Source organism: Mirounga leonina, unplaced genomic scaffold (assembly GCF_011800145.1).
Source record: "Mirounga leonina isolate KUSES-001 unplaced genomic scaffold, KU_Mleo_1.0 Mir_481, whole genome shotgun sequence".
Taxonomy (NCBI): domain Eukaryota; kingdom Metazoa; phylum Chordata; class Mammalia; order Carnivora; family Phocidae; genus Mirounga; species Mirounga leonina.
Window position 1 is genome coordinate 71,565 of NW_023270773.1, and position 24,068 is coordinate 95,632.

At 42.7% G+C, this 24,068-nt stretch overlaps 1 protein-coding gene across 2 annotated transcripts in view; it reads right to left on the reverse strand.

Annotated features, from left to right (window-relative positions):
* Window positions 1-24,068, reverse strand: part of DGCR2 (DiGeorge syndrome critical region gene 2) — an 84,570-nt gene that overhangs the window by 37,897 nt on the left and 22,605 nt on the right. For both annotated transcript variants that reach the window (XM_034989099.1, XM_034989097.1), the window contains exon 2: window positions 16,550-16,672. In XM_034989099.1, the coding sequence (XP_034844990.1) occupies window positions 16,550-16,672 (123 nt within the window). The remainder of the gene's footprint in view (window positions 1-16,549; window positions 16,673-24,068) is intronic.

The window sequence follows — 24,068 nt, forward strand, 5'->3', positions numbered from 1 at the left end:
CCTTGCTCCACGAGGGGCACCCAGCATGCCAGGTTTCCTGCTTTCCCACTACAGGCCTCACAGGGAGAGCTGGGGGGAGGAGGGGTCGAGGCATAGGAGAGCCTTGAGTCCAACAAGGAAACTGAGTCAGGGCAGGCAGCAGCATGCTTGCTTCCCAACATCTGTTATTTGCAAATAAAGGACAAAATGTGACTGATTCTAATTTGTGTTTCTAGGATTGTATAACTTGTCCAAATATGGCATTAGGGTCCAGATGAGCTTGTAACCTCTCCAAATAAAGGGCAAGACACACTGGAGAGTCTCCAGAGCTCCAAGTAGTCAGAATGCATGTCACTTTCTTTCTTTATAACGAAACAGGCTTAGAATCATGGCCAAAAATCCAAATGTAGGTAAGTAACTCTTGCTTACCAAAAGAGGATTTCTAACATCAGAGAGCCTGAAAATATAAAATTTTGAATGGTATTTCCATTATGTTGTACATTCTTTACATTGATTCTTTTCCCTTCCAGCTAGGCCCAGGGACACCGAGCTTACTAAGAATCTCACTGAGGGGCACCAGGGTGGCTCAGTCATTAAGTGTCTGCCTTCGGCTCAGGTCATGATCCCAGGGTCCTGGGCTCAAGCCCCGCATCGGGCTCCCTGCTCAGCAGGAAGCCTGCTTCTCCCTCTCCCACACCCCTGCTTGTTCCCTCTCTCACTATATCTCTGTCAAATAAATAAATAAATAAAAATCTAAAAAAAAAAAAAATCTCACTGAGGCTAAAGGTTTACTAGTTTGGGCAAGCCCCAGGACTGCCATCTTTGTCTCTGTTCTATCAAGGTTTCGAGACCTATGCTTCTGAAATAACAAATGAGCACTTTTGCTTTCCCATTTTATACCCACATGTGGATAATATGTAACTCAACACAGAGAATAACTGCAAAAATACAGCTCTGTCAGTTCCAAGCTCAAAATCTGCTTCCCTCCTGTTGCAAGGATCCACAAATGTCTGAGGCACAACTTCACAGAAAAAATGCCTTACCTTCCACTAAGGCCGGTGACAGAAGCTGAAGCCATCAGATAGCCCTATGACACACTCAAGATGTGGCCTTGGGTCTCAAGTGCCAGCAGAGATATGGCAGAAGCAGACTGGCCTGGTAGGAATCCTCACCCAAGGTATGTATGTATTAATTCTTATTTCTTATGTATACCCACAAGATGAAATAGAAACCCGTCTCCCCTCTTCCCAGCCCCCTGCTCCTAATCCCATTTACTAAAAACATCTTTTTTACTCATTTCTTCTGATATTTTGTCCATATTTCTAAATAATAGGTTTACCCAGCTACTTACAGTTTTATCAATTTTGAATGTCGTCCATTGACGCAATGTTAGGACAGGTACAGATTTAGCTCATATATACTCTTATCCACCTTCCCAACAGAGTAGAATCAATTTTGTAATTAAAGTTAGTAGAATAATGTAATAATGTACACTTAATGTACAAAGGTTCTTCACTTGTGAGCCAGAAAGCATACTAGGTTATTTCAATTCTTTACAAGCCTTTTTCCTGGAGTTAGTATGCGCATTAATTTTTAAATTTGCTTAGCTTTTGGTGTATCTGCTGCTATTCTTTCCAGTTGCTATAGCAAATAACAATGGCTAGCAATAAAAATGTTAAACACCTGAAACATCACATCACAATCTCCTGGCTCCACTTGTCCCTCGGAAACCCCTCCTCTAGTCCCTACCTTCTAGCACCAGGCTGAATAGGCTGCTGTCTGGGCTGGGGCATGGCTGTAATCCTGGGGTCCATTTGCTGTCCTCCTGTTCTGGGCCCTCTTTCCTGGACCCCAGGCTACCTTCTTTTCTGCTTTACCCTCTCCTTTTACAAGACATATCTTCCTAAGAAAGGGCAGGGCAACTTTTCTGAGTCTGTCCATATCGGAAAATGCCTTTATTCCATTCTCATGCATGATAGGTTCCTCGGAATGTAAAAAATCCCAGATTAATAACATTTTTGAAGCTTCTAGAGATATCCAACTGAATGAACATATTCATTCACCTCTAGTCTCTCCTGAAACTCTTAATTAAAACAATAGTAATGGAATTTTTAAAAAGGCATAGTCACAAGGACAAACAGAACAGGAAAGAAGATGGCAAAGTTGTAAAAACTGGAAAACAGAAGTAATAATTAGCTTGAAGAAGGCAACCATACATTGTAATTTGCCTGGGGATGATCTTGGTTTATGCCTGTTGTCCCAGTATCCTATCCAGTTTATTAGCATTTGTCAGTCTCAAGACTGTCTTATTTAAGAAGCAAATCACTCAATTTACTTGAGCCCAGAAAGCTAATCCTAGGCCAACGGGTGGGCAAGTAGAAAAGTAAAGTACCTATATCATGTCAACTATACTTCCATTAAAATGTAAAAAAAAAGGAATCTGGCAATATTTAGCAAAACTACATATACATTGACCCTTTGACTCAGCAATCCTGTATTTAAGAATTTACAGTGAAGATACATCTTCAACAATTTGAAAGGGGGAAACATGTATTAAGTTATTTACTGTGGCATTATATTTATTTTTTTTAGAAGATTTTATTTATTTATTTGACAGAGAGAGACACAGTGAGAGAGGGAACACAGCAGCGGGAGTGGGAGAGGGAGAAGCAGGCTTCCCGCTGAGCAGGGAGCCCGATGCGGGGCTCGATCCCAGAACCCTAGGATCATGACCTGAGCCGAAGGCAGACGCTTAACGCCTGAGCCACCCAGGCGCCCCAATTGTGGCATTATATTCGATAGCAAACTAATGAGAACAACCTGAAGGCCCATACATAGGAGGACTAGTTAAATAAAGTACGGTATGTTCCTAAGATGGAGTGCAAAAGAGTTGTAAAAAAGAATGAAAAAGATCCTTATGAATTAATATAGTGACTTCATGGGCATTTTGTTAAATTAGAAAAAGAGAAAAATGGGCACCTCGGTGGCTTTTCAATTAAGCGTCTGACTCTTGATTTTGGATCAAGTCCCGACTCGGGCTCCTTGCTCAGTGGGGAGCCTGCTTCTCCCTCAGCTTGTGCTCTCTCTGACAAATAAATAAAATATTTAAAAAAACAAAACAAGAACAAACTCCAGAAAGATAAGCCAGAAACTAATCGAATTACTTACCTATAGGATGTGAGTAGGAACAAGGAAAAGGGAAAAAGGAGAGGAAAGAGAAGCTTTTTTATTTTGGTAGGCTCTATGCCCAACGTGGGGCTTAAACTCACAATCCCAACATCAAGAGTCACATGCTTTACCAACTGAGCCAGCCAGGTGCCCCCGTGGAGAACCTTTAAAAGATTTTATTTATTTATTTGACAGGCGGGGATACTCACCACTATACTAACGAGGAGGACCTTATTTATTTGAGAGAGAGAGCAAGGAGGGTGAGGGGCAGAGGGAGAAGCAGGCTCTCTGCTGAGCAGGGAGCCTAATGCGGGGCTCGATCCCGGGACTCCAGGATCATAACCTGAGCTGGAAGCAGGCACTTAACCGTCTGAGCTACCCAGGTGCCCCAAGAACTTTTAAATATATGTTTTTATATAGTTATGACTTCTGAATCTTGTTTACATTTTACATATCCTAAAAATAAATCAGTTATACAATCTTGTGAATATACTAAAAAATGTGAAATTATATATTTTAAAGGGGTGAATTTTATGGCACATGAATTTTATCTCAATACAAAAACATTAAAAATAAATCAACAAGATGAGAAGGCAAAGTCCTAAAACTAAATACAAACAGAATGAAATGTTAACATAATCACCCCTAAGAAAAAAAGGAATGAATGCTAGTGACTTCTGACTTGAGAACTGACTATACCCCATCAGTGGGAAACAGCTTAATAACATAACTACAAAGAAATCCTGGAATTTACTTAGTAGGTGTGTTCTTGGTAGTGGTATAGGAGTAGTAATTCCAAAACTACAAGTATTTTAGGACTGGCCAAATGGATACATATATTCAAGGTGTTGGGAACCACAGTTCTTACTATGGGAAAAAGAAGGTAAAAATATAAGATGGGAGGAAGAGAAGAACTTTAGTATAGATTAGAATCAGAGGTATCAATAAATATGAGCTGCTTATTTTTAAAAAGGTTTCCTAGCTCAATCCACTGAAAGAAATGCCTAGGGGCGCCTGGGTGGCTCAGTCGGTTAAGCGACTGCCTTCGGCTCAGGTCATGATCCTGGAGTCCCGGGATCGAGTCCCGCATCGGGCTCCCTGCTCGGTGGGGAGTCTGCTTCTCCCTCTGACCCTCCCCCCTCTCATGCTCTCTCTCTCTCATTCTGTCTGTCTCAAATAAATAAATTAAAAAAAAAAAAAAAGAAAGAAAGAAATGCCTAGACGCTATGATGTCCAAATAACTATGAGCATAGCTACCACTCAGATCTTGGTTTCTGAATACCATTCCTCACCGAAAGGAACAGGACTCTTCAGAGAAATGGTTGATTCCAGGTCTGGGGCAGGAAAACTGTACGATGAACCTGGAACAATATTTTTTAAAGATTTTATTTATTTATTTGACAGAGAGAGAGATAGCGAGAACAGGAACACAAGCAGGGGGAGTGGGAGAGGGAGAAGCAGGCTTCCTGAGGAGCAGGGAGCCCGATGCAGGGCTCGATCCCAGGACCCTGGGATCATGACCTGAGCCGAAGGCAGATGCTTAACAACTGAGCCACCCAGGCACCCCCTGAATCTGGAACATTTTGCAGTGCCAGGAAATAGGAAAGATCTTTATAAAATAATATAATTTATTAAGTGGAGTGCATATGGTAGAATTACAAAATCACCATTTTTTAACCACCACTATTATAACTAATTCAGACAAGAACCATCAATATAAGCTAAAACAACTGGGTGTAAGGTTGTTGGAGAATACCTAGAATACCACTCCATATATTACTTGTTCAGATTACTTTTCATTACAAAGGAGGAGGGAGAGACATTTACTGTACTGAAATATGGCAGACATTACCTTAACCAAGGGATCAAACTTAACATCACCAGTAATGGGACAAACTGACCTCATGTGCTCCCAATGGGACACTTTATGACCTGCTTAAAAACAAAGTCTCACCTGAATCTAATCATGAGGAAACAGACAAGCCCATATTGAAGGACATTCTACAAAACAACTGGCTTGGACTCTTCAAATAGGTCAATGCCACGTAAGATCAATAATAATTTTTTTTTTAAAGGCTGGGGACACTTCTGAATTACAGAATAAAGCTAGATGGCAAGAAAATACAATATGTAAACTTCGAATAAATCCTGAATTTAAAAACAAAAAACCTGTAAAAGATATTTTTAGGGACAAATGAAAAACTTCAAAATGAACTGTATGCAACATAATAGTACTATGGTAAGTTTCTTACACATGAAAAGTGTATTGTGGTTATGGGATTGTTGTTCTTCTTAGAAGATAGATGAAGTAGGGGTGCCTGGGTGGCTCAGATGGTTAAGCGTCTGCCTTCGGCTCAGGTCATGATCCCAGGGTCCTGGGATCGAGTCCTGCCTCAAGGCTCCTTGCTCAGCGGGGAGCCTGCTTCTCCCTCTCTCTCTGCCCCCTCCCCGCTTCTTATGCACTCTCTCTCTCTCCCCCTCTGACAAATAAATAAAATCTTTAAAAAAAAGAAGAAGATAGATGAAGTATTTAGGGGGAAATATCATGGTATCACTAACACACTCTCAAAGGGTTCAGAAAAAAACATGTAAAGAAGCCAACTGCAGCAAACTGCTATGGATAGGTGAACGCAGGTAAAGAGCAATATAAGCATTCACTGTATTACTCATGTACCTTTTCTACAGACTTGAAGTTTCTCATATTAAAAGTCAGGGAATGATGGGGCACCTGGGTGGCTCAGTCATTGAGCGTCTGCCTTTGGCTCAGGTCATGATCCCAGGGTCCTGGGACTCGAGCCCCGCATCAGGTTCCCTGCTCCATGGGAGGCCTGCTTCTCCCTCTCCCACTCCCCCCTGCTTGTGTTCCCTCTCTCACCATGTCTCTGTCAAATAAATAAATAAAATCTTAAAAAAAAAAAAAAAAGTCAGGGAGAGAAGGCAGCTGACAAACCCAGATCTCATCCCCTGTACTTGGTTTGCTCAGGCAGCCCTGTCTCTCCGCCCCAGCAGAAGATGGGTGATTTACTGACGAGAGGGTCAAACAGGTGTCTCTTGGTTGGGGACAGCAGTTCAACTGAAAGTTAGGGTTCTGTTCTTAGCTGGGGAGGGCAGATTGGAACATTCCTCTATGGAGAAATCTGGCCAGCCTAAGAAAAAGGTCCCCAAGGGGAGGAGACCCCGCAATGAAACAGTGCAGCTGGCTCACTATCCAAGGAGGCCCAGAAGCACAGAGTTTCCAGTCCCTCTGCCACACACAGCAGACAGGCAGGCAAGGCCAACCAACCTCTGAGGAGAGCCTCCAAATGAAAGACACCAAACTACAGAGGAAACAATACAGAAGGAATGCATATGGAACAGTTCAACAAAACCATGCCATTAACATACTCAAAGTGAGAGACAATATTGTATCCATAAAACAAGAATGGGATGCTATTAAAAAGGAACATAATACAGACACCAGTAACCCCCCCACCCAAAGAAAAATCTCCACTAGAAATGCAACATGATGGCAAAAATGAAAACCTGTTAAAAGATGTGGTGGTGCAAGTAGAAACTTCCTTAAAGTAAAAGAGACAAAGAGATGAAGAACTGGAGACAAAAAATTGAAGATCAGTCCAAGAGCTCCAATTTCCAGTAACAGTTCTAGAAAGAGACTAGTTAAATGGAAGAGAAAAAAAAAATCTAGTCTTTTCTTTCCCTAAACCAAGATGCATGAGTTCCTACAATGAAAAGATCTGCTGAGTGGCCAGCACAATGTATCAAAAGATACTCAAAATTTCCAGAAGAACAAAAACAGGTTTCCTTCAAAGAACCAGAACTATGGCATCAGCAATGTTGAAAGCTCATAAAAATGGAGTAAGATCTTCAAAATTGTAAGGGAAAGTTATTTATAACTAGTAATTCTAAATCCAGCTAAATCTATCATGTGTGAGGGTCAAATAAAGGCCTTTTCAGACATGCAAGCAAGGAACCAAAAACTTTTATCTCCGGTGTTCCTTTTCTGCAGAAGTTATTAAGGAAGGCAGTACATTATTTAAATGAGAAAATAAACCAAAACAGGAAACCAAAAAACAAAGGATCTAACATGAGAGAGAGAGAGAGGCAGCAAAGCGCGACAGACACGAGGGAGAAATCTACTGATTCTCCCATGCTGATGGTGAAGGGAAAACCCAAGAGGACAGCCGGGAAGGTAGGCAGCAGGCCCTGCCAGCACTAAGCCAGACAGGTGAAGTCAGGGGCTCCGGGAGAAGAGATTCCAAAATCACTCTGGCAGAATGATAGATCTACAACTGAGGGGAAATCAGGAAAGAGATCCATCCTGCTAAGGACTTTTTTTTTTTAATGTAAATCTACAGCCACTTTGGCAAACAATTTGGCCATTTCTTAAAAAGTGAAACATAAATTTACAATATGACCCAGAAATCCCACCCCTATATATTTGTCCAAGATAAATGAAAGCATATGTCCCCTTCAAAACTCACGATGTTCACAGCAGCTTTACTCACAAAGTGGAAGTAAATCAAATGCTCATCAAAGTGGAAGGGTAAACAAAATGTGGCATTACCCATAGAATGGAAAATTTGGTGTGGAAAGGAAAAAAACTACTGACTCAGGCTGCAAATGGATGAACCTCAAAGACATGATGTCAAGTGGAAGAAGCCAGACACAAAAGAAGGCATATGGTATGATTCACTTTATAGGAAATGTCCAGAAAAGCAAGTATATAAGACACAGAAAATAGATTAGAGGTTGCCTGGGACTGGGGGAAGGAACAAGGAGTGACTACAAATAGACATGGGGATCTTTTGGGGGCAACGGAAATGTTCTAAAGTTGCAGAACTCTATAAATAATTTCACAAAAATCATAGACTTGTACATTTTTTTAAAAGTGATGAATTTTATGGTACATAAATTGTATCTCAATAAAGGTGTTAAAAAACTGAAAGTCTTAACATAAGACAGATGTTTTCTTTAAAGTACATATATAGGGTTTTTTTTAAAGGTAAAACAAAAAGAAAACTACATGGATGGACCTGAAAATATTATGCCAATTGAGAGAAGCCAGACACGAAATACTGCACATTGTATGACTCCATTTCTATAAAATGTGAAGAGTCAAATCTACAGAGACAGAAAGTAGGTAAGTGGTTGCCAGGGGCTAAGGCTTAAGAGAAAATGGGAGAGTGCCTGCTGATGGGTACAGTGTTTTATTTTGGGGTGACAAAAAAAATTCTACAGTTGGGGTGATGGTTCTGAAAATATTCTAAAAACCACCAAAACCCCGTAATTTAACAAGCAAATTCTACGGTATGTGAATTGTATCTCAATAGTTATTGAAACAAAAAGATGATGATGACAATGTTCAGTTCTGGGGTAAAGACAAAATGTTTCTCGGGTGCCTGGGTGGCTCAGGCGTTGAGCGTCTGCCTTCAGCTCAGGTCATGATCCCAGGGTCCTGGGATCGAGCCCAAAGTCGGGCTCCCTGCTCAGCGGGGAGTCTGCTTCTATCTCTCCCTCTGCCTGCCACTTCCCCTGCTTGTGCTCACTCTCTCTCTCTCAAATAAATAAATAAAATCTTTTTAAAAATTAAAAATAAAAAAAATAAAAGAACTCTTACAGGGGGTGGGTGGCTGGGTGGCTCAGTTGGTTGAGCATCCAACTCTTGATTTCAGCTCAGCTCATGATCTCAGGGTCGTGAAATCAAGCCCTGCATCGGGCTCTGCGCTCAGCGTGGAGTCTGCTTGTCCCTCTCCTTGTGCTCCTTCCCCTGCTTGTGCGGGCTCTTTCTCTCTCACTCTCAAATAAATAAATAAAATCTTAAAAAAAAAAAAAGTAACTCTTACTGGGCCTCCTGGGTGGCTCAGTTTGTAGAGCATGCAGCTCCTTTTTAAAATTTCTTGAGAGAGAACACACACACACAAGCAGGGACAGGGAGACAGAGAGGGAGAATCTTAAGTAGGCTCCACACCCAGCATGGAGCCCAACACGGGGCTCGATTTCATGACTCCCAAAGATCACGACCTGAGCCAAAATCAAGAGTCATACAATTAGCAAACTGAGCCACCCAGGCACCCTGAGCATGCAGCTCTTGATCTCAGGGTTGTGAATTTGAGCCCCACATTGCTTGTAGAGATTACTTAAAAATAAAACCATGGGGGGCGCCTGGGTGCCTCAGTTGGTTAAGCGACTGCCTTCGGCTCAGGTCATGATCCTGGAGTCCCGGGATCGAGTCCCACATCGGGCTCCCTGCTCAGCAGGGGGTCTGCTTCTCCCTCTGACCCTCCCCCCTCTCATGCTATCTCATTCTCTCTCTCAAATAAATAAATAAAATCTTTAAAAAAATAAAATAATAAAATAAAACCATGGGGCACCTGGGTGGCTCGGATGAGTGTCTGCCTTCCGCTCAGGTCATGATCCCAGGGTCCTGGGATCGAGCTCTGAACTGGGCTCCCTACTCAGTGGGGAATCTGCTTCTCCTTCTCCCACCATCCCACCCCCCTGCTTGTGCACACTCTTGTACTCTCTCTCTCAAATAAATACAATCTTTTTAAAAAGTGGGGGGGCACACCTGGGTGGCTCAGTCAGTTGGGCATCAGACTCTTGATTTCTACTGGGGTGGTGATCTCAGGGTCATGAGATCAAGTGCCGCCTCAGGTTCTGAACTCAGCACAAAGTCTGCTTGGGATTCTCTCTCCTTCTGCCTCCGCCCCTGCCCCTCCTCCTGCTCTCCTTCTCTCTCAAAAAAAAAAAAAAACTTAAAAAAAAAAAAGGAACTTTTATTAATCAGATATTGGATTTTCCGGACTAATTTTTCAATGGGTAAGAGCTCCTTCTTGCTCAACTGTTCCTTTTCACAGCGTTCTGTTCATGTTCAGAAAATAGATCATCTGTGTATGTGTATATATGTACATATTTTTCATTGTGGCAAAACACATATAAAATTTTAACCATTTTTAAGGACATGGATCCTGCTTTCAATTCTTCTGAGCATATATGCAGAAGTGGAATTACTGGATCCTACGGTAATTCTATTTTTAATTTTTTGAGGAACCACAATATTGTTTTCCAGTGACGCACCATTTCACATTCCCACCAGTCGTGCAAAAGCATTCCAACTTCTCCACGTCCCACCATCATCTGCACATCCCCACCGCATACCCACTAGCACTTGTTTTGATAGCAACCATCCTAATGCATGTGAGGTGCTGTCTCGTGGTGGTTTTGATTTGCACTTTCCTAAAGAATAGTGATATTGAGTACATTTTCACGTGCTTCTTGGCCATTTATAGGTCTTCTCTGAGAAATGCGAAGTCCTTTACCCATTTTTTTTTAAGATTTTTATTTGTGAGAGAGAGAGAGAGCACGAGCAGGGGGGAGCGGCAGGCAGAGGGAAAAGCAGGCTCCCCGCTGAACAAAGAGCCTGATGCGGGGCTCGATCCCAGGACCCTGGGATCATGACCTGAGTCGAAGGCAGACGCTTAACCTACTGAGCCACCCAGGTGTCCCGCTTTTGCCCACTTTTTTTTTTTTTTTAAGATTTTATTTATTTATTTGAGAGAGAGAGAATGAGAGACAGAGAGCATGAGAGGGAAGAGGGTCAGAGGGAGAAGCAGACCCCCGCTGAGCAGGGAGCCCGATGCGGGACTCGATCCCAGGACTCCAGGATCATGACCTGAGCCGAAGGCAGTCGCCCAACCAACTGAGCCACCCAGGCGTCCTTTTGCCCACTTTTTAATCAGATTTTTTTTGTTGAGTTGTAGGAGTTTTTTTTATATATTCTGATTATTGGCCCTTCATCAGATATGATTTGCAAATATTTTTTTGCAATCCATAGACTGCCTTTTCACTCTGTTGAATGTTTTAACACAGTTTTAAATTTTGATGTAGCTCAATTTATCTGTATTTTTCCTTTGTTGTCGGTCATGGATACCACATGTAAGAAATCATTACCAAGTCCATGTCATGAAGCTTTTTTCCTATGTTTTCTTCTGAGTTTTATAGTTTTGTCTCTTATACTTAGGTCTTTGACCCATGTTGGATTAATTTTTGTACGCTAAGCAAAGGTTCTTTTGCATGTGGCTGACCACTTTTCCCAGCACCATTTATTGAAAATACTGTTCTTCCCCCCACCCACTGAACCATACCCTTGTGGAAAGTAATTTGACCGTATATATGAAGGCTTATTTCTGGGTTCTCTATTAAAGCCTAATAATAAAATATAGTTGTGAGCCCTCCACCCCAACCCCCACCCTACTTCAGAACCCAAACATCAGCTGTAGGGTTGTTCCTCCCAGTCTTATTCCTCTGTCTCCTCACCAGGGAGGAACCAGGAGCCCAAATTTTGTGTATCACCATTTTGCCATTTTTGTTTACCACACCTGTATTACCTGTACATAAGACAATGGTCACTTTTGCTTGTCTTTATTGTGTTGTACTTTTTGGCAATTTGCCTTTGTCACCTACATGCTGTCCTTAAGATCCATTAATGTTGCTGCAAGGACCTACTATTCACTCACCGTTGTTGGTCCATAATACGCCATCATGTGAACACAGACATTTGGGTTGTTTCCAAGATATTTATTAGTATGAAGAGTGCTGTAAGAATTTCTCTAGAGCTCCCCCAAATGGAAATCCTGGATCACAGAATATGAGAATGTTCAACTTTACAAGTTAATGCCAGTTTTCCAAAGCAGGTGCATCCATTTATCCCCCTCACCAGCAGCAGATTAAGACTTCCAAGTCACTCACATCCTCTCCAACACTGGTTTTGTTGATACCTTAATTTTTGCCAACAGACATCTTAATTTTTGCCAATCTAAATAACTGTAAAGTGGAATCTCACTGCAGCCTTGGAATTCTAATGAGGTTGAGTATCTTTTTATCTGTTTAACCACTTTTTTTTTTTTTTTTAGATTTTACTTATTTGACAGACAGAGACACAGTGAGAGAGGGAACACAAGCAGGGGGAGTGGGAGAAGGAGAAGCAGGCCTCCCGCTGAGCAGGGAGCCCGATGCGGGGCTCAATCCCAGGACCCTGGGATCATGACCTGAGCCGAAGGCAGACGCTTAATGACTGAGCCACCCAGGCGCCCCATAACCACTGTTCTTATTAATTCTTCTGTGACATGCCTGAGTGTCTTTTGTCCATATGTAGGAGTTCTTTATATGTGCTGTACTATAATCCTTTAAGGGCTACACATATTGCAAATTTATTCACACTCTGTGGCTTGTCTGTTCACATTCTTTACAGGTACCTTTTGAAAAAGGGAAGATTTTTTTTTTTTTTAAGATTTTATTTATTCGAGAGAGAGAGAGCAGGGGGAGGGGCAGAGGGAGAAGGAGAAGCAGACACCCCGCTGAGCAGATCTTAATTTTAATCTAGTAAAACTGGTCATTTTTATTTTAGAGTTGATTATTTTTGTGACTTTAAAAAAACCCTTTCCAGGGCACGTGGGTGGCTCGGTCAGTTAAGCATCTGCCTTCGGCTCAGGTCATGATCCTGGGGTCCTGGGATCGAGCCCCGCGTTGGGCTCCCTGCTCAGTGGGAAGACTGCTTCTCCCTCTCCCTCAGCACCTTTGCTCCTGCTTGCTCTCTCGCTCTCTCAAATAAATCTTAAAAAAACAAAACAAAACAAAAAAAACCTTTCCTACCAAGGTCATAAAGGTATTCTCCTAGACTGTGTTCTAGAAGTTTTTCTTCAATTAACCTGAAACTGATTTTTCTGTACATTGTGTATACATTCTTTCCCAACTGTCACAGCGCTAGGATTGAGGCACCTATCCTCTGCCCGGTGATATGTAATTCTACCTGTGCCATATATCGTTTCTCAGGTCTGTTTTTGGCAGCTCTTCTGGTGCACGGGCCAATCTGTGCTTCCCTGAGCCAACAATAATGTAAGCCTTGACAAGGGTAAGGCAACTGCTCACACCTTACTCTTCTTCAGTGTCCTACAATATTAGGACTTTATTCTTCTACACATTTTAAAACTGACTCGTCACATTTCCCAAAAGCCCCTTTGGAGATGCACTGACTCCACAGATCAATATAAGGCTGCTTCACCATGCTGAGTCTTCCTAGCCAAGAATATCTTGTCTTTATTTATTCAAAGCTTCTTTAATGTCTCTTAATAAAGTTGTACATTTTTCTCCATTAAAAAATTTTATCCCTCTTATGTTAGTTCCCATTTACATCAAAGATGGTTTGGTCAGAAGAACAGAAACCATGGTAGGTATTTCAAAAATAAAGGAGTTTAATACAGGGCATTAGGTACTTTCAGAACAATTGAAGAGGCTGGAGTGTGTGCAAAAGTGAGCCACCACCTCCAGCCTTCCAGTCCTCCTCCGCAGTTGCAGTCCAGAGTGAGGAAGACGTCCACAGGACAGGATACCGCAGAAAACCTCTGCCAATCACAGCTGCCCTGCAGCCCTGCGACGGCTGGCCAGAGGAGGCTACGGAGGCCGCTGTACTCACTCACCTTGGTCTAAGCCCATGCACCCTCACACCACTGCCAGAGGAAGGAGGAGTCCACCTCCCTTCCACCTTCCAAACTGCATGGGAAGGATCTCCTGGGCCAAGTGATAGCCCAAGCCTGCTGGCAGTGGGGTCTGAATAAGAAAGCTCCAGCCTTCCAGCCCTGGAAATGCAGGCAATATATTAGATGCCCAGACTCTATCTAGCACACCACCCATTTCCTATCTTCCAGTATCTTTTATATCTTCTATACTCTTTTACTATGGCTTTATATCTTCTATACTCTTTTACTATCATTTTAGCAGGCTTTCAGAAGGACAATGAAATAATCTCGTATGGTCCTTCCAGACGTCCTGAATCCCATGTTCAAAAACCTAACCAAGCATGGCCAGGGCTTCCCATAGGTTTATTTAAACTCTCCCCATATACAGGAAGGCCACAGCAAAGGTAGTTATCAGCTAACTCCCTGTCCACACTCCCCTCCCTCCCCACTAACGAAGATTTTTCTTTCTTTTTTTTTTTGGTAGGGGAGAGTGTTAATGAGGATTTAACATATTCATGATGTTTTTAAAAAATTAATTTAAAAAAATGAAAATATGACAAAATTTCAGCAATTACTGATGATTGGGGAAGTGAGAAACAAGTACTATACTTATTCCTTGTATATTTTCATAACTTACATTTCTCAGAACCCCAGAGATCAAAACTTATCGCCACCTGGATCATGGCGTGGCACTACATCACGGTACCGACACGGTACCAGATACAAGGGGAGGCCAGAAGTGAGTCAGGAGGTCTAACAGCGCCTTAGCCCTCCCACCCCTCTTCAAACACTCCCTGGTCCTATCAGGGCTGCGTGAGTTTCCACACACTGCCATGACCATTGTGCCCTCAGCGTCTAGGGCCCAGAGCACACTATCCACTCAGAACTCCAGGCTCCTGTTGGATAGACTTTATTTCTCTGTTTGGGGAGAAAATATGGCAACCTTTGTAGCCTCAAATCAACACCTGTGCTGAGCGACTTGTGACCTCCTGTGCCAGGCCATGTGGCCCAGAAGAGAAATAAAATCTAGTTCCTGCCTTTATCAAGTCCACAGTGGATGGAGAGATAAACAAGATGAACTAGAGTGCCTACCATTGTTTTCAGTACCTACACAACAGAACAGTTATTACGCACAACCTTAAAAGCTAAGCCAAAAGGCACTTTGAGATCAGCAAATAAGTCATCCTTCCACTTGAAAGCCAGCCAAGAATCGTTTGGTTCTTTGTTCAGAATATTCTCTAGGAGGCTGGATATGAAGTCTCATCCCATAAGGCAGATCCAGGGAAGCTCCCAGTCACAACCACTGGTCCTCAACAGCTGACAGAACATGAAGCATCAGCATCCCAAGCACGGGGTAGTTCATGCTCTCCAGGCTGTGACCTAAGGAAGGAGCAGGTGGGCTTCCAGACACAGGGCTGTCCCAGAAGCTTCTGCCCCAGCTGCCACCATTCAAACTCATTTGGAAAGGCAAGCACCTCAACCAGACATGCATAATCCAATGAACAAGCTCAAGGGATAATTGGGATCCCCTCTAAAAGCCATCTTTTCAGGCAGTCTGACCAGACCACCTCTGCTTATTTTGGAACCCCCTTCAAAGAACTGTCCCAAGCTCAAATGTCACCTTGTATTTGATACCCTACCTGATCCCCATGGTTGAAGGTAACTGGTTTTTCTTCAGTACCTGACCCACAGGAATTACAACATTCTTTCCATTTACCGAATGTTAAAAAGGACCTCCATCCTAGGCCAGGTCACACTTAGGAAGAGGACAGGTCTCCTGCTTTCGGGGAGCTCATAGTCTGGAAGGAGAGATCAAGCATGGGCACAGGTAATGGTGAGAAATACTGGTGGTTCTAGATGCTGTCAGAGAGAGAGAAGAGGTGCTGGCAGAAGCCAACCTCCATCCAAGAGCCCAGAGATGTCTACTTGTTGTGGTACCATCTGAGCCAAGCCTTGAAGGACAGGTAAGATCTGCCCACATGAAAACAGAACAAGAGGATCCCAGGAAAAAAAGAAAGGCATGAATGAAGCATGTGGCTAGGAAATTCATCATGGGGTGGGCACAGGAAACAGGCCAGCGGAGCCACTAAAGTGAAAATAGCAATACATCAGGTTGGTAAAGTAGAACCAAACCAGAATGTCAAGAAATTTAAATGCCAGGCTGAAGAGTTATTAGGTCCGAGGTTCTCAAGGTAGAATAAAAACCCCTTCTTCTTAGGGGCTTTACTGGTGCTGCCTGGGTCTTAAACAAATTTGTACGGGCAAATGCAAGATACTACATCTTCCATCCTAACCCAAAAGAACCAGGGATGCAGCAAACACCATTACTCGTGAGGTGTATTATACTCCCTGAGGGTGCTGGGGCAGAAACCAAATGGAGAACCAACAGTTTAGACTTTCTGTTGCATCTGCATAGATCTTTAGGAGTCCATGCATTGTCAGGAGAGAACCCCCAAATGAAAAATTACTAGGGACTGAGTGAGCAGGATGAGTTGGCAGAGCCAAAGCCAGTCTAATGACCCTCAACAGGACTCTAAGCAGGTCTCAAAAAGCACCCACCTCCCAAGCCAGGCGAGAGGGCACCACATTTCAGGGGCGCTGCTCTCAGGGCTGGCAGTGCCAACCAAAACGTGGCATCCTGGGCACCCCTCTTGCCTCACCCCGGCCCTGACCCTGCGACCTTGCAAATTCTGGGATCTGCCTGCGTTGGGCATCTCTTTTTAAAGAGAGAGAGACGGAGAGAGGGGAGGGGCCAGCTCAATATAAGCGTCCAGTAAGTGGATCCAGCACAGGCTGCAGGGGACGCCATCCCCCCCTCCCGGAAGCACAATCACGGAGCTGTGATGGAGCAGCGGGGCCCCGGGCAGCTGCCTGCCCGATACACTCACCTGGACAGTCGGCTTCGTCGCTCTCATCCTCACAAGTCACCCAGCCGTCACACTGCCAGGGGAGGGGGATGCACTGGATGGCGCCGCTGCGACAGGCAAACTGCCCGGGGTTGCACCGCAGCTCTGTGGAACCAAAGGGCAAGAGGCCGTTGAGGAGGCGGCAGCGGCAAAGGGGACCTGGGACAGCCAGGCCTGCCGCCGCCCAGGGCCCAGGAGTGTGGCCCAACACAGGCAGCCTGCCCACAGCCCGCCCCCTCAGGGGCCTGCATGTGGGCCCCAAGGAGGAGCCAAGAGCTGGGCCCACAACAACACGAGTCCCCAGGGCAATGCACCCCCAAGACATCAGTCTTTTTGTGCCATCTCAAACACACACCTGACACGCTTCTGCTCTGAGTTGGGCTCTGCACTAGACTACAGCGGTCACAAGAGGGCACATCTCCCACCTCAGGAGGGATTCTGGGTCAACAAGACACACACACACAAACACACACACACACACACATTTCTGACAAAGAGCAAATCAGGAGGGCGCACCATAGGAGTGCTCAAACAGCATGAAGGAAGGAGAAACTGCCTACACCTGAGGGGCTCTGGAATCCTTCTGAAAGAAGGTGGGATGTAAACAGGGTTCCCAAGGCAGGTGGATGGTTTCAATACACACATATAATGTAACAGGAAGGGAGAAAACATTCCAGAAAAAGTAAAGCTTACGGAATTATCACAGGGCAGGAAAACATGCCAAGCAGATGGTATGTGACAGACGGGGAATCACTGGAGGTAAGATCAGAAATATAAAAAGAGACTATGGAGGCTCTGAGGGTAAGATAATTCTGACCTTTACTGGGAATGTTATAGGAAGCCAGAGGTTATTTAGTCAGTAAGTTACATGATGAGATCTGTGTTTTAAGCAAGGTAGAACTGGCAATGGTTTCTGGAAGCAATTGTAATAGCGGAATGACACAAAAAATATCAAATAACCCAGTAAAGTGAGGACCTGAATTGAGGCAGGGGTCAGCAAATTATAGCCTTCGGGTCTCAACTCCTGCCCTTCCCACTTGTTTTTTAAATAAAGTTTTATTGGAACACAGCCACAAATATGTATCAGCTGCGGATGCTTTTGAGCTACAACAGCAGAGCTGAGACTGATGACCAAGAGAGACTAAAGGACCTGCACAGGCAAAAGTATTTACTCTGGTTCTTCAAACCAGACTTGTGAAGTGAGGTGACAGCTGCTACACGGGCAAACATGGAACCAAGGAAAAGCACTGAGGTGGGAGGGATGAAGTCGTGCACACTAACCTGGTAACACAGGAAGAAGAAACAAACAGAGCTCTCTTACTATGGTCCTGCTCCCTCTGTGGTCTTCCTTATTCTGGAATCATTCCACTGAAATCCAGAAAGAAAAAGGAACTATTCCCACCCCTGAGTCCTGTCCCATCACTGGCCTAAGTAACCAGAGCCAATCATCACTCTAACCAAGGTAGATGAGCCCACCGAATCAGGTAGGACATAGAAGCTAGGCCTGAGCCCTCCCCTCACCACCACCCCGGGACGGCCACACAGGACATTGTGTACCATAGTGTCAGTACCTTCATGAGAGAGCCTCTTCAGAGTGCTCTGCAAGGAGAGACAACCCACATCCCCCCCAAGGGTCAGGCATATGTCTGAGAGTCTTCCACTCTGAGGTAGGGAAGGGAGGAAGGGCCAGGGAAAGGAATCATGAATCCAGTGTTCACTCTTCTCTACCTGCCACTACACACCGTGGTAAATCAATCAATCTAACCATAAGGAAGACCTTTGTTAAATGTATGACACGGACAAAAGAGTCACAATGCTGTATATTTTATAAAGGCTTCCAGCCAAGATGGAGTTATAGGGATAGATTTAACTGCCCACCTGAAACAACTGGGAGAAAAAAAAAGGGGGACAAAATATTAGAAAACGCCAGTTCTCCAGACACTGACATCAAGCAACAAAGAATAGTGATCTGTAAGTCAGGGAGCATGTGAGGTGAGCCTTACTGCCTCAAGAACATTGCCAGCCTACAAAGCAAGGAGAAGGACTCCAGGGGGTGCAAAAGACTCTTGGAGGTAAGTGGATACAGCTAAAAACTGGGGGAAACCAAGGCAGGGAGCACTCACAGGACAGCTCCCAGGAGTTCTGGAGAAGAGAGAGCGGCACAAAAGTAAGACTCCAGAGATCTAGAGAGGAACCCCTCAGGGAATGAAGCAGAGTACTGATCAGTGTGTGGTGTGAGGAAACTACCCCAGGCACCCTAAAGGATAACTGGGAAACAATAACTGAAGTTCAGCAGGACCACAAACAGTGCCTGTTCTCAGGAGCCAGTCTGGAAAAGCTCATAACTTGTGGGGCACTGAGTCAAGTACTCAGAAGAGTCCTGCCTTGTTAGTAGAGAAAAATAAACTCCAGACTAAACGCAGCCTAACAACAATTAAAAGCAACAGCTGAAAGGTTCAAACTGTTTCCAAGTCACATCCTAGAACAAACCTCAAGAATATTTATAGGAATGCAAAAATACGCAGTAACCAAAAAAGGCAAAATTCACCACGTCTGGCACGCAATAAAAAAATTACGAGACATGCAAAGAAACAGGAAATTAGGACCAAAATGAAAAAAATTCAATCAAAACTGGCTCAGAAAAGGTACAAATGATAGAGTAGACAAGGACATTAAAGTTAAAACTGTGTCACAAATGCTCAAGAAGCTAGAAGAAGGGGTGCCTGGGTGGCTCAGTCATTAGGCGTCTGCCCTTGGCTCAGGTCGTGATCCCGGGGTCCTGGAATCGAGCCCCATGTCAGGCTCCCTGCTCGGCAGGAAGCCTGCTTCTCCCTCTCACACTCTCCCTGGTTGTGCTCCCCCTCTGGCTGTGTGTCTCTCTCTGTCAAATAAATAAATAAAATCTTAAAAAAAAAGAAGAAGAAGCTAGAGGAAAAATCAAACATGTTCAGTAGATACAGAAGATTTTAAGAAAGAAGCAAATCCACTGCCTAGAGATGAAAACTGCAAGGCATAGGACGAACAGATTCAGTTTCACAGAGGAAAAGATGAATACTTGAAGACAACAGAAACTCTAAAACACTGGGAAAAAAAGGCTAGAAAACAATGAACTGTGAGCTATGTGATACACAGACTTGGGAGGCAGGGAGACAAAATATGTGAAAAAACAATGACAAAAACATTTCCCAATCTGATGAAAACCCACAGACCCAAGCCACTCAGTGAACCCCAAACATAACAGAAAGAAAACTGCTCCAAAGCACATCATGATCAAATTGCTTAAAACCAGTGATAAAGAGAAAATCTTAAGAGTAGCCAGAGAAAAAAGGTATTCTGCAGAGGAAAACAAACAAACATGACAGCAGATTTCTCGTTAGAAACGATACAAGCTGGAAGATGGTGGAGCAACATTTTTAAATTCTGAAAACAAAAAAAGTAGTCAACCTAGAATTTTTTAAAGCAAAAACATGTATCCTATATTGCAGAAGTAGAACTTTGACGACACCAGCACAAAAGCTGGGAAGGGAGGAGCAGAAGCACACCATTTCAAAACTTTAAGGCAGTCTGTCATGTGAAGGTCAACTGCAGGATATTCAAGATGAATACCACAAAGCCAGCACAAGAGTTTTAACAAATAACCCAACGAAGATGACAAATGGAATAAAAACACTCAATCCAAAAGGTAGAAAGAAAGAGAAAAGGAAACAGATGGTACAAATAGAAAACAAATGACAAAATGGCAAATTTTAATTAATTTTGCCTTATCAACAAACAGATGAGGTGATCTAAACACCCCAGTTGAAAAGCAGAATTTGTCACACAGGTTAAAAAACAAGACCCAGTTACATATTGTCTAAAAGAAACCCACTTTAGGGTCGCCTGGGTGGCTCAGTTGTTAAGTGTCTGCCTTCGGCTCAGGTCATGATCCCAGGGTCCTGGAATCGAGCCCCATGTCAGGCTCCCTGCTCGGCAGGAAGCCTGCTTCTCCCTCTCCCACTCTCCCTGCTTGTGTTCCCTCTCTCGCTGTGTCTCTCTCTGTCAAATAAATAAAACCTTAAAAAAAGAAACCCACTTTATATAAGGACACACATAGGTAAAAATAAAAGAATGGAAAAAGATATACCATGCTAAAAAGAAAGCTGGAGTAGCTAAATTAATATTACACAAAGTAGACTTCAGAGCAAATATTACCAGGAATAAAGGTCATTTAATAATGACAAAAGACAAAATAATCCTAAAATGTTTATGTATCTAAAGCAGATTTAAAATAAAGTAGCAGATAGCAGGAAAAACTATCATAGACAAATTCACAACTAATTTCCATCCCCTCTCTCAATAACTGAGAAGCAGACAAGAAATCAGCAAAGATACAGACAACCTGAACAACACCAACTGACATTTCCAGAACTCTCCAGCCAACAACAGCAGAATACACATTCTTTTCATAAGTGTATATAACATTTACCATAATAGATAATATTATGGGCCATAGAACAAATTGCCAATAAATATATGATTCAAAGCATACAAAGTATGTTGTTGGCCTACAAAAGAATTAAATTAAAAATCAATGGCAGAAAGATATCTGGAAAATCCCCGACTATATGGAAACAACTGACACACTTCCAAATAGCCTACAGGTCAAAGAAGAAATGAAAAGGGAAATTAGAAAGCATTTTAAATTGATGAAAATTTGTGAGATGCAACTAAAACAGTTCCCAGAGGCAAATGTAATGCATTAAACTCCTGTTATCAGAAAAGGTCTTGAATCAGTAATCTCAGCTTCTTCTTTAAGAAATTAGAAAAGCAAAGCAAATGAAACCCAAAGCAAACAGCAGAAAAGAAAAAATGAAGATCGGAGTGGAAATATACAAAACAATATTAGAGAAAATAATGAAAACAAAAGCTGTTTTTCTAGAAGATTAAGAACATTAATAAACCTCTAGTCAGACTAGTCAGGAAACAAATTAAGAACACAAAATAGCACCGTCAGAAGAGAGATGTCATCACTAGGATTTCAGAGATATTAAAAAGGATAATAAAGAATGGGAGAATAGTAAGACAATAGTACGAACAACTTTATATCAGTAAGTTTGACAATTTAGATAAAATTAATTCCCTGAAAGGCACAAACTACCAAAGCTCACTCAAAAAGGCAGCCCAGACACCTGCGTAACTTTATAGCTATGTAAGAAACTGAATTTTTAGTTGAAACATAAGAAAACTCAAGACCCAGATGGCTTCACTGGAAAATTCTACCACATTTAAGGAAGAAATAAGACCAATTCTTTTTTTCTTAAGATCTTATTTATTTGAGAGAGAAAGCAGGGTAAGGAGCAGAGGAGGAGAGAATCCCAAGCAGATCCCACGAGCTGAGTGTGGAGCCTGTAGCGGGGCTCGATTCCACGACCCCAAAACCGCAACCTGAGCTGAAACCAGGAGTCGGACACTCAACCAACTGCACAACCCAGTTCTATAGACCAATTCTATACAAACTGTTCCAGAAATTAAAATATTTAAAATTACCTTAACAACAGCATCAAAAAATAGGAAATACTTAGGGATAAATCTAATGACAGATGACAAGTCCTATACATTGAAAATTACAGAATATTGCTAAGAGAAATTTTTTAAAGACCTAAACCCATGGGGACATAATGAAGTGTTCATGGATCGATAGACCCAATGTCGTTAAGACACCAATTCTAGGGGCACCAGGGTGGCTCAGTTAGTTGAGTGACTCTTGGTTTCAGTTCAGGTCATGATCTCAGGGTCCTGGAATCGAGGCCCACATCGGGCTCCCCACTCAGTGGGGAGTCTGCTTGAGGATGTTCTCTCTCCCTCTCCCCCTGCTCATGCTCTCTTGCTCTAAAATAAATAAATAAATCTTAAAAAAAAAAATACCAATTCTACCCACATCCATCTACAGATTCAATGCAATCCCAATCAATATTCCAGCAGGCCTTTTTGTAGAAATTGACAAACTGATTCTAAAATTCAAATGAAAATGCAAAGGACTTAAAATACCCAAAACAACTTTGGAAAGGAAGAACAAAGTTGGAGGACTTACACTATTTGACTTCAAGAATTACTGTAAAGGTACAGTAATCAAGATAGTGTGCCATTAGCATCAAAGACAAGCATCAAGATCAACTGAACCAGAATAGAGTCTAGAAATAGGCCCACATATGTGGTGGTGATTTACAACCAAGGTTCAAAGGCAATTCCCTGGAGAAAGAACAGTCCTTTCAACAAATGGTCCTGGGACAACTGTGGATATCCATCAATAAATAAAGAAGAAAGAATTTTGATCCATTCCTTATACCAAAATCTAACTCAAAATAGATCGTAGACCTAAAATTATAAAACTTAAAAGAAAACACAGGAGAAAATCTTTGTGACATTGGGCTAGACCAAGATTTCTTAGATATGAATAGCTAAAGTACGATCCATAAAAGAAAAAGTTGATAAACTGGACTTCATCAAAATTGAGAACTTTTCTTCTTCAAAGACACTGTGAAGAAAATGAAAAGACAACTCACATACTACAAGAAAATATTTGTAAATCAAATATCTGATAAAAGGCTTGTACCCAAAATATATAAAGCACCCTCAGATTTCAATAATAATAAAACAACCCGGGCGCCTGGGTGGCTCAGTTGGTTAAGCGACTGCCTTCAGCTCAGGTCATGATCCTGGAGTCCCAGGATCGAGTCCCGCATTGGGCTCCCTGCTTGGCAGGGAGTCTGCTTTGTCCTCTGACCCTATCCCCTCTCATGTGTTCTCTCTCTCTCATTCTCTCTCTCAAATAAATAAATAAAATCTTTAAAATAAATAAATAAATAAATAAATAAATAAATAAAACAACCCACGTAATTTTAAAGTGGCAAAATATTTTAAAGGACATTTAACCAAAGAAGATACACAGATGGCACATAAGCACATAAAAGATACTCAACATTAGTCATTAAGGCAATGCAAATTAAAACCAAAATGAGATACCATTACATACTTATTAGGATGGCCAAAATTAAAAAGAATGGTGATACCAAGCATTGGCAAGTATGTGAAGTAACTGGAACCCTGCTACATTGCTAGTGGGAATGTAAAACTGTACACCTACTTTGGAAAACAATTTGACAGTTTGTAGAAAGCTGAATGTACACCCATTAGATGACCCAGTCATTCCACTTCCAGGTGTTTGCCCAAAAAGAAATGAAAGTTACATGTCCATAAAAAGAGTAATTTTATTTGTAACAGCCAAAAGCTAGAAACCCAAATATCCAAAATAAGTGAATGGATAAACAAATCGCAATATAGTGGACTATTTACTCAGCAATGAAAAGGAATGAGCTGGGCACCTGGGTGGCTCAGTCAGTTAAACATCTGCCTTCAGCTCAGGTCATGATCCCGGGGTCCTGAGATCCAGTCCCACATGGGCTCCCTGCTCAGCGGGGAGTCTGCTTCTCCCTCTACCCCCCCCCCCCCCCCCCCCCCCCCC